The 12,032-nt window shown below is 41.4% G+C and overlaps 1 protein-coding gene across 1 annotated transcript in view; it reads right to left on the bottom strand.

Annotated features, from left to right (window-relative positions):
- The window catches only part of LOC133114256 (inactive phospholipase C-like protein 2), a 79,341-nt gene that overhangs the window by 14,778 nt on the left and 52,531 nt on the right, over window positions 1-12,032 (bottom strand). The window contains exons 3-4 of the mRNA XM_061223480.1: window positions 8,481-8,684; window positions 5,669-5,744 (exon numbers count right to left, since the gene is read on the bottom strand). Of these exons, the coding sequence (XP_061079464.1) occupies window positions 5,669-5,744; window positions 8,481-8,684 (280 nt within the window). The remainder of the gene's footprint in view (window positions 1-5,668; window positions 5,745-8,480; window positions 8,685-12,032) is intronic.

The following is a 12,032-nucleotide window of genomic DNA, read 5'->3' on the forward strand; positions in this document are numbered from 1 at the left end:
TTCAAACCCCACTTCTGCAAATGCACAACCGGTATCACTACCAGGTATACAGTACATGGTACAAAATTCTAGACCATCAACCCAACTGTGAAATTGATGGACGAGAGACATTTTATCAGTGCACTGGATGAAATGACCAAGCATCATGAAATAATGTGCAACTTTGTTACTTTGTGTCAGTCTAAAAATAGGACCCTTTGTTTTCATGACTGACCTCAATATAACATCAGCTGCTGTATTTCATACACAAACACACTCACTGGTGTGGGAATATACTATTAGTCAAAACTGGTACAGTATAAATCAGTAGCATGTTTATAGGGTCACCTGCAAAATGTATGTAATTTGATGTATAGTCCCCATATCCTTTATTCAGTCCTTCTCACAATGTACACACGTCATGGCAGAACTGCTTCACTAGAATATAAATGAGAAGTGATGCAAGTGGTAGGAATCAAAGACAAAACTTGTTTTTATGGCCTCCCAAAGGAACCTTTTCATAATATAGCAAACTAAGGAGGCGAAAACCGGAAATCCTTCAAATGAGGATTTTAAAGAGGTAAAATTAATGAGGCGAGAAACAACGGAAGGAAAATGAATAAGTGCGTCATTCATCCACATTGCTAAGAAAGTGATTTCCCCCAGGTACATTTTTCAAAGATATCTCATGATCCAGAAATCACCAAAAAAAAAACCTCCAGCGTTATTTCACTGAAAATGATCAGTATCAGCCATGTTTAATATTTCAAGCATGCACCAAAAACCCAAACACACACACACACAAGCTTGAAGACATTTAGTTTTACAGAAAGTCTTTGAAAACCCCAAGAAGAGTCATCGCCCCTCAGGCCCTGATGCTGAAAGATGTCTACTGAGGCCTTCAGCTTGTTCATATCAGTAAGCACTTTTTCTGACAAACACAAGCTGTACATATAGCACTCAGCTAGTCAGATTTGTTTCATGTGCACTCAGTGACCACTTTTGGTATTTATTTGTCTTAATATTAGACTAATTAGTCCACTGCTGCTGCAGTCCATCCAGTTCAAGGTTAGACATGTTGTGTGTTCAGAGATGCTCTTCTGCATACCACTGTTGTGATGTGTAGTTATTTCAGTTACTGTCTTCCTCAGCTCGAATCAGTCTGGCCATTCTCATCTGACTTCTCTCATTAACAAGGCACTCTTACCCACAGAAATGCCACTCATTGGATGTTTTTGTTTTTCCCACGATAAACTCTGGACTGTTGTGCATGGACATCCCAGGAGATCAGCAGTTTAAAAAATACTCAAACCTCTTCATCTGGCACCAATAATCATTCCAAGGTCAAAGTTACTTAGATCACATTTCTTCCCCATTCTGAAGTTTGGTCTGAGCAACAGCTGAACCACTTGACCATGCATGTGTTTAGGTGTCTGCACCTGTTTATGCATGGAGTCGCTGCCTGATTGACTGATCAAATATTTGCATTAATGAGCTGGTGTAGAGGTCTACCTAATAGAGCGGTCAATAGAGTGTATATGTAGCACTCTTTACATTTTTGTTCATACCTGTGGCTTTAGCCTCCCTCCACTAAACCATTTAATTTCCTCAGCATATGGAAAATGCCATTCATAATTCCTCTCTACCGCCTGCTTTTCCTCCTTCTCATCTGGATCACTTGGTGTCCTTGGTGTCTGATAAATGTTGGCTTTACCAAGACAAAAATGACCCTGATCTAAAAATAAAACTCAAGTACACAGAACCCGCTCTGATCACCACAAAACATTACTCATCAATTATTTGTTGTTCCTTTTGCTGTGGTTGTTTTTGTTTTAGCTTTTGACCGTATTGTGTAGTGGTTGATCTTGCTGGTCTTAACCCCTTAAGTCTCACCGGCCCAGTTTTGCATTCATTCATTTTTCGATCACTATGGTAACAGGATATACCGTTTGAAAGTGTTAACTCATGGTTCTAACTATATAAACTATTTTAAGATGCCATTGCTTTAGCAACACAGTTCCTTATTGTGTACCATGTGGGTGTAAACGTGTGGGGAGACCTCACCTTCTCTGCATTTTGGAAATCCACATACTACAAGAAACATGGTAATGTCAGTGTCCTTTTCAAGTTTCCAGTGGACCAAATGCATAATAGTTTCTCATTTTAAAAATTTGTTAACTCGGAGAAACGTTGATAGAATATCCATTGTTTACTTAGAATTTGTCTGGAGGAACTATCATTGTTATCTGTTTCACCATTGTATACGTCTACAAAAGTACCTCTACATAAAAATTATACTATCTACATCTTGTATAGGTGAGCCCAAGTACAACCGCTTCTGACCAGTATTTGCAATGTAGGAGCAGAGAAAATGCGTTAACGCCATCTGTGTTCAAGAAAATTCAGTCTAACTTCAGCTCATCAAAGAACCGACTACGGGCATGTTCCTGAAGTGACCACTAAAAAGCATTTTAGCTAATGACATTACGTTTCCAACGGTGTATATTTTGTTAGGCATTTGTTTGCCTGCATAACATAGCATTTTCAATACACACAGTCTGTTGTAGTTTGGCAAAAACAGTTCTTGAGGTTTTATGCCAAACAATTTTGACGTTTTACAACAAAATGTATTTTGCGATGCCTACATCTAAATAAAGAACTTCCTTTGAAGGAGTTCCAATTAATCTCTCGTCTGAGTGAATATTTCTGAGGAAGACAGTGAAAACACCATTGACAACACATCTAAATACATTCTCAAAATATTATTATTCCGTATGCTTATAAATAATGAGCCAGCCTACTTTTGAATAATAAATAGCATGTGAAATTATGTAATATGTGTGAATAGTGGATGGAGGTTGGGTATTTGACAAAAACATCAATCAATGGACCTCAATTCATATATCAGTACACAAGACGGTATTATTGTAATTATTGTACTTATTTTTTACGATCTTCTCGACCTGTTGCTGTCTGAGGAAAGCTACTAGGAGAGGGAGTTAGGGACAGAGTGGTAGTGACAGGCAGGGAGGAAGTGCAAGTATGTTTTTCAGGATAAAAAGTGTTGCATAGTTCAGTAAGCAAAATGCAGTATTTGACATTTCGTAAGACACACAGTATCTTTTTGTTTCCATTTGTCCTTTTGGAAAACTGCCTAGACATAGATTAGAAATTTGTCCAGTGTTGTGACTTGTTGTGACTTTGAGCTTCCATAACTTTGTTTTAGTAATATTTGGGGTAACTGACTCTTGGAAAAGAAATCCCAAAGGGTCACCTTTCAGAAGAGACCATGATTATGCCTGTAGTCAAAAGGGTTGAAGAACAGTAACCATTTTATTTTTGGGTATGTAATTTTTAAGCTTGTGTCAAGAAAAGGGGCGATACTTAAGGGGTTAAAGCATTTTGGTCTGGACTTGATCAAAACACCTTTGGTTAAAAGCCAAGGAGCTACAGAGAGAGTCTATGTCTGAGAAGGAGCTCTGGGCTTATCAGACTAGAAGAAAGCTCTCTGCAGAAATACGCCAACGATTTTGTGATGAAAAGGAAAGATTGAGCTGACTGTGCAGACTTTCTCTAAAGGGCAGGGGAGGAGAAGCATGAAAAGAGATGAAGAGAGCCCTTCATCATCTTCATATGAACTCATTGAAACATTATGTCTTAAAAATCAGCTCTGGTCTGCATTTTTTACAGGCTGAAGTGTAGAAGAGTTTAGTGAATATCTGAAATTGCAGCACTGGCCTTTTGGTCAAGGATGATGCGGATCTCAGATCACAAATATTCTGTAACACCCACTGAAGGGAACAGACCAGAACCACGGCATAAAGTAACGACAACTAAAACAATAAGTATAAATATGTTGTTTTAAAATTGACTTTAGCTAACTAGCAGACCTGGATCAAATACATAATTGATTTGGATTCAAATACTTTTATATGCTTTACTGAGCTTGTCTGGCCTGTTATACTGGAACCTATGAAATACTCTCAAAAAGTGCAAACCTCTTGGTTGGCTCAATTGCACAAGGGAAGATCAATCCAACACATAAAGGTATTTCAATCCAAAACAACAACATACAGTATGTAAGCTCTGCTAACTAGTGCAGGAAGTACACGATTTGAGACACAGCGCAAGAGTCATCACAACAGGTTGCACGCGCAACTGTATGGTAAACGGCCGGCATTTATATAGCGGCTTTATCCAAAGCTCTATGAAATTGATTCTTCTCATTCACCCATACACACACACACACACTCCAAAGGTGATTGGCAGCCATGCAAGGCACCAACCAGCTCGTCAGGAGCATTTAGGGGTTAGGTGCCTTGCTTAGGGACACTTCGACACAGCCCGGGCCGGGGATCGAACCAGCAACCCTCCAACTGCCAGACAACTGCTCTTACCACCAGAGAGCCAATGTCGCCCCCATGGGAGTGCGCATGTGCATTTAACACCGTCTTTCTGGTCTCGGGTGGAATGTCAGCGGTCTCTGACAACAAGCGTGTTCAAGGCGCCACACAAACACACGACTGACTATCTTTAGACTGATGACCAAACGACCATAACAGTAATAATAATAATAATAATAATAATAATTTAAGCGGTGATTCACGATCTGTCCACACAGAGACACAGTGTGAGGGACACCTGGAGTGTGTGATGGCAGCGATTAGGCGGGTGTGTTATTGTACTCTGCAATTACAGCACAAAGCACTGCAATGAGCAAGAGAGAGGTCGCTGCCCTCTTTAATTTACAACCACTCTAGTACAACTGGCTTTGTTACGGTGGGTTAGGAATCAAGGGTGGCACTAGATGAGCCAAAATGGGAGCCGTGGTTATGAAGAAGCAGGGCTCCTCCTTATAGCCGGGGGAAGCTGTGGAAAGGTCACTGGAGGTCAACGAAGGTCACTGAGTGCATTCAGGGCACCAGTTTTAAAAATGTAATTCAGTTGCAGTTGAGGTATCAAAATGGAAAATATTATTAACGGGTTTTAAAACTACCACCCAGGGAGTGATTTTGCCCTTAAGCTCTAATCAAAAGAGTTGTGATTTTTTCCTCGTTAATCAAGGAAATAATAATTTTCAGACCCAAACAGTCTCTGGGCTCCCTAGTTTTTGGCTTTATTGCAGAACATTCTGTCCTGATATCAGCTGTCAAAGAGTGATTCTTACAGTACACACCCAAGTCCTCTGTCTCCGACTGAGACGGTTAGGGTTTGAAAATCAGTATTCGCTAATTAATCGGGAAAACTTATAACATTTCACATTTGAGCTTTTCACAGGTTTCATACGGCACCTGAGCAGCTGACCTTTGAAAATTCCTGAAGCGTTCTTACATGCCAAATGTGGAAGAGAATCCAGATATGTGCTCCAAACACTTTTCAGTGTTCAGTTTTCAGTGAGACAGCAGAAAATCTCTCACCCACATTCCAGCAAGATCTCAAACAACTCCCGTGGTGATATCACTGCTTTCACCTTAGACTTGCTTTCACTGAGTTGACATTATTGCTAAGAAAATATTTAGTTAAGTCCTGAAAATGTGCAGGGTTCTGGTTACAGCCAACCTATCAGCTTGGGAGAAGAAGAGAGGTAGCTGAAGATGAGTGGAGGTGGGGGTGGGGTTGGGGGGGTTGGATTTAGGGGCATAATGGAGGGTGGTGGTTTGGTGCAGGGTGGTAACGCAGTGACACATACCGGCTCGTTGCGCTTGCATGAGTTTGGCGTAGACCACATCGGCAGACTCTATCAGCGTGCGGCTCGTCTGGATCATCTGCATTCATTCAAACAGAGAGAAACAGGGACAGGAGGAGTGAGAGCCCTATCAGCACTTCCTGCTGCCATCTCCGTGTCACTTCCTGTGGGGATGCGCAGGAATAGTGCAGGAATGGGCACTGTGAGGCATACAAACATGTACACTGCCTTCGTCCTCCGCTTTCAAACACACTTCATTCACCTTTAATAACTATTCCATTTGTGTTTGTTCTCGCACAAGCAAAAACACAGAAATACTCATGCAAACTTGGCAGTGGTAATTAGCTGAAAATAGATGAGGCAGAAAACATCCCTTTAAACTGATCATTGGTCTCAACTGAAGAACTGGTTTCTTCTTCAATACTATAACTGTTTCGCTGCTGGTTCAATGATTGTGTAAGATTGGTGAAAGCTCACACTACCTGGAACCACGAATAAAGAGCTGAAACTTGTCTAACACCTTCGAATTTCGAGTAACGACTCTTCAATACTATAACTGTTTCGCTGCTGGTACTTCGAATCGCGTTTCAGGAAAGAAAGAGTCGTTACTCGAAATTCGAGGGTGTAAGACAAGTTTCAGCTCTTTATTCGTGGTTCCAGGTAGTGTGTACGTTCTCCTGAGCTTTCACCAATCTTACACAATCATTACTGGGGATGACACAGTTTATATCAGTATCTGAAAGGAAGTGCTTCATCCATTGTGACAAAACACTCCTTTAGATATGATAATGTCTATTGACAGGTTTCCTGGGTAGGCCAAATGGTTGTGCAGACAAATGGTTGTCGGCACCTAGACCTCAAATCAACGCCAGGAAAGAAAATGTAAATAGAGTGGGGGAAAACAGGGTGATTGTGGGGATATGCATTTGAATAGGAGCAGAACTTTTTAGCTGTTACATCTTGAAAACACCGAAATCTAACACAACCTATTCAATTAATTCTCCTTGATAAATACGCCAACGATCTGAATAGTCCATTATTAGGTAAAAAATATATCACTCTGTAAACTACCCGATTAGCTTTCAGCACAACCTGCATGTATCTAATAAAACCCAAGCTTCACGACAGTTTAAATGACCGGATCTGCAAATAAATATTGTCAGAGTGTGGGTGCAGAGAACATATAGCACATATATCCAAAATTTTAAATAATTCTGAAAAATGTGTACAATTTTGTGAGGAAAATATAACTAATTTTATGACTTAGTCTATGAATTGCCTAAGTAGCCTAATTGAGAGGACTGACTATACGTGACCTGCTCTATCAGGCTTAAGTCATGGCGGCCATATTTCACATAAATGTTTATGTACAAATGTTCATTTTTGGCAGTTTTAGGCTTTCATCTTCATTTTGTAGAATATAGTATCTTCATAATCTGCTTGTCTTAATGCCAAATTCAGAGTAAAAATAGAGTTTTGACGCTTTTAAACGCAGGATGTCGCAGCGAACAGTGTTGTGCATTGCTTGGAAGCAAGCCAGCTTGTCATCATTCACTTGTCGCAAACAACCGCAGCTGCACTTGTGGCTACATGTAAATGTATTTGCTTTCATCGTCTGTATGTTTTAATGTCAAATGTTCAGAGTGAAAATACTGTACCATACTGTACCATATACACAAGCTGACAAGTTATAGCCCAGGAGTTTCGTTAGCCCAGTATAGCCCACAAAACTTTGAAGCCCTTTTTCTCAAAAACATGCTTTGGTGGCACTTAAAAAAATACATCCATCCATCCATTATCTTAACCCGCTTATCCAGAACAGGGTCGTGGGGGGGGGGGGGGGGGGGGGCTGACATTCTGACATTGTGTTCACGGCTGTGCAACCGATCCTATGTGAATTGTACCTTCTCCAACCTGTTCAGTAGTTTGTTCTATAGCCTTGGTATGCACTTTTTTGTAAAGTACTTGGCATTGGATAAAAGTGTCTGCTAAATACAAATATATGGATTGCAAATTCTTGCACAATGACATACATAGCATTCTCTATAAATAGGTGATAACATGGTGAATGGGGTATCAATTTAAAATGGCCTGAACTGTGACATCACATGTCATCACTTGTTACACAGAATCAAAGAGTCCAGTAAACAGGTAGCTCCAAGGGTTTCAAAGCGACACTAATATCTGTATCAATTCTGCTCCAGTTATAGCTTAAACGCTCTACCTAATGGAATTGAATTCAGTGTGATGTTGCCATGGTGATGAGAAGCAAACTAAAGAAAGAAATTAGATATGAGTCACCACCGTTTGGCTCTTTGTGTTCCATCTCCACAGAACCATCTCCGCACTGTCTAAGAAGGTAAGACAGAATTAATGGGAACTGATTTCCAGGCAATCTGCTTGGATCAACCTTTAGCCTATATTGTGGTATTGGTCAGTGCTTGTGCTGGCTTGACTCGATGCCTCCAATTGAAGCCCCACCTACTTGAGATCCTTATTTGAACATGTCACTCACCATTGGTTTAGTAGCACAGCTCATCCGTGGAAAATTGTCAGACAACCTGGCCAGCCTTATAAGGTTATGAGCAGCCTAGTCAGGTTCATATTATCATGAGGTTATGAACACCCTGAACAGGCTAATATTAGTACTATAAGCATATAAGCAACCTGGTCAGGTTTTTAAGCTCATAGTACTGAAAGGTTATGAGCAACTTAGTAAGGCTTACATAGCACTGTAAGGTTTCTGGTAGCCAGATCGGGTTCACAGGCCCTACGGTGTCATAGGCTGGTGTAGAGTGTGCCGATTGGGGCCTACCGTATCATAGGCTGTGAGGACCTTACGCAGAAGCTCTGGAATGGGCCCCTGGGCCTCCATGGTGGGGTAGGCCTCGCTCAGGTCCACGGAGACCAGCAGGGCCCGTTCACTGTTCAGCAGCCAGGTGGACACGGTCAGGATGCACTGCTTCATGTTGGCTGCTGGCGTGAGCCCACATAGCTCTTTGAAGGACACCAAGGCATTCTGGGAGGTAAACAAGAGGGGAACGTGGGGGGGATTACAAGGTCACTGGGCATCCTTAGATACAAGCAAAGATTAAACATTCTTTAGATGTGCGACCGAGCACATTCATTAACTGGTTTTTATTGTCTCAGAGAACAAACCTACAAAAATACCAGCCTGAATAATCAATGACCACAGGGACCAGATTACATTGATAAAAGTTAAATACATTTTCTGTGAATATTAAATTTGCTGGATATCAAACTGAAAATGATCTCTGGTAACATTATGATCTACATGTACTGTAGAATATATTTAGCAGGTTAGATCAACCTGTCATCAGCTTCACTTGTCCTGTCAGTTTCTAAAACAGTCAGCGAAATTCAATATATTTTCTTTTTGTCAAAGCATATACACTCAGAGAGCACTTTATTAGGTATTTATTTGCATTGACAAACTGGTGTACAGGTCTACCTAATGAAGTGGTCACTAAGTGTAAATACACGCATTATGAAAGGTTTTTGATGTCACTGTATGTTCATTCATTGAAAATCTGAGTTTAAAGCATTGAGTATAAAGTCTCAGCTGCCCTTGCTTTCCCCTGCTTCATCTGATTATAACACGGCAGACCTTCAGACACTGAAGTACTTCAAAGAGAAGCCTGTGACTCAACATACAGTGGGAGGAACGGCAAAGACACGAAGACAGAGATGGTAAGGGGATGAGAGACAGTAAGTAGGTGAGAAAAAAAAGGGAGCGAAAGACAGGAAGAGGACTGAGAGAGGAGGAGGTAAGAGGCAGGAAGTTGGTGAAGGAGAGGACGATGGTGAGGGGCAAAAGGAGGAAGAGAGAGAAACTGGGTTTAGCTGGTTGACCAGGTCAGACCAGCCCCCAGCTTGACATGGTTTGACAAGCTCAAGCTATGTTTTGAAACAACTCATATCATATCATAACATATCATGCTTTCATACCCAGCTAGGCCAGCTCGTTTACAGCAGGGTGTACACACCTCCAGCACATGTATGTTAATCCCCGATTTCTCTGTACTTTAGTAGCTCTGTCTGCTCCTGTAGACCAGGGGTCCTCAGCTCCAGTATAAGAGCAGAAGGGCACTATGATACGTTTCAGGCTTCCGCACCAACTCTGCTCTTAAATATTCACCAAATCACTTATTTAATTTCTGATAATAGTCACACGACACAGCGACAGACAGATTTATCCTTGGTTAAAACAGTAAACCGGAATTATTAGTTGGAACGAAAAAACCAGGATCTACCCCAGCTCTCCAGGAATGGAGCGATCCACTCTTGGCTTTTGCACCCATGCTCACTGTAGCTCTTCCCATAAGATGAAGCAGCTTTGCTGTTCAAGAGGGCCGCAGGGTCTGCTTATTTCCATTTGCAGCTTATATACAATTGTTTAACTGTGTAATGAATCACTTTAATGTATGAAATATGTTCTGAATAACAATGAACGCATCAGGACCAGGGTTGCTTTAAAATAATAAAGTGCTTTAGTGAGACATGAATGAGCTGTACACTCAAGCTTTATTTGTCTTGCTATTTTTTTGGTTCTCTGGAGGGAACTTGCTTCTTCCTCTCTGAAGCTCTCTCCCTCTTTGGGGTGTGTGTGGAGCCGGGGGGTGGAAATCTATGACAGACGGGAAACTGTGGAAAGCCAGCACAGTTCCCCTTGGAACTAGCCTCAGGAGACCATGAGAGAGGAGGCTGGTTGGAACTGAGGGTTTGAGAGAATATTTTCCTGGCTGATGTACTAAGCATTGCATTACATTATTGCCATTTGGCAGACGCTCTTATCCAGAGCAACGTACAGTTGATTAGACTAAGCAGGAGGAGACAATCCTCCCCTGGAGCAATGCAGGGTTAAGGGCCTTGCTCAAGGGTCCAACAGCTGAGCGGATCTTATTGTGGCTACACCGGGATTAGAACCACCAACCTTGCGTGTCCCAGTCATTCACCTTAACCACAAAGCTACAGGCCGCCCATTAAACTCTCCCTAACCTCACAATAACCATACATAGCTTTCAGTTACTTACCATAGCCAGGGAGGGTACTGTTTTTGGTTGAGATAATTATTTCAAAAATTGGAATTGCTTGAGTGGGTTGAAAATGATAGCCTCTGGGAAAGTGCTGAATAAGTGGCAATAGCTTTTTTCAAAGGATAATATTCATCCTTTTTTATTGCCTGATATTCCTTTTGCCTGGTATATTGAGGTCAGTGACCCCCCCCCCCCCCCCCTCCCCATTTGGCAGATCCCCCCGCGCAGTCCCATGACTTTGCAAAGCTGGTCAAAATAAATACAAATAAACACTTTTTTAATAGGTGTGGTGACTGAAGTTGAGGATCCATTGCTATTTGTTTTACCTGCCTGAATGATTTAGCCCAGGGGTGCACAGCAAGGGCCAATCTGTTTCAGGATTTTGTGGCAAATTCGGCTCTTGCAGTTGCAATTGCTGTTGCTAGTCCTAATTCCTTACTGACTTGGCCTATTTGCCATGTGGACTGGAAATAATGTTCATGGCTGTACAACTGTTTCTTTGAATTGTAGCTCATCCAACCTGCTCTGAAGTTTGCACTTTTGTGGTGGTGTAGGTGTGGTCAGTTTTCACTCATGTTGGGATATAGGATATAGGAACCTCAGGACTGTGCATGCTAGCTTTCATGCCAACTGTCAATGGCAACCTCAGAGTTGTAACAAAATGTGGCTAATCATTCTTGATTAGGCCATATTATGTCAGAAATAGCTGTCCACACTATTTAGAATAAATGTTCCATCTTCACAGGACACTTAATCGGTCAGATCAATCGATGCTGTCATTCTCTTTATGGTGCTTTATCAGAAATTATTCCTACAGAAAGTTTTCAAATGAGATTTTTTTATTGGATTATATCCTAGTGGGTGAAATCAGTTGGCTCCTAATTTCTGAAACACTGGATAAATTAAACTGAACCACTAAACCAACCTGTTTATGTAAAATGAAGAGTTCATAGATTAAGAAAATGATAACAAGCCAATCTTTGTTTTTAAGTATAGTTGAACTTACAGTACCGCACATGTTTTTTTGTTTGTTTTTTTTTAGTTTTGGTTGGTTTTTAGTTGGTACATACTAAGTGCTTCTCCTCTGACCTCAGAGTTACCAATCTGCATCAATCAGACCACCAATCATTCTCCCTCCCTTTCCCCTACTATCAACCCCCTACCAACCCCTGCCTTCACTGTCCATCAGAACCTCCAAAGCTTCTCTAACTCCTGTCTCTCTTCTGCAGCTACAATCTCTCGATTGACTGTCCTGCTGTTTCCAGTACTGCACACCCATGGTGTGGCTGTCTGACACCATCCACACCAAC

Source organism: Conger conger, chromosome 16, assembly GCF_963514075.1.
Source record: "Conger conger chromosome 16, fConCon1.1, whole genome shotgun sequence".
Taxonomy (NCBI): Eukaryota; Metazoa; Chordata; class Actinopteri; order Anguilliformes; family Congridae; genus Conger; species Conger conger.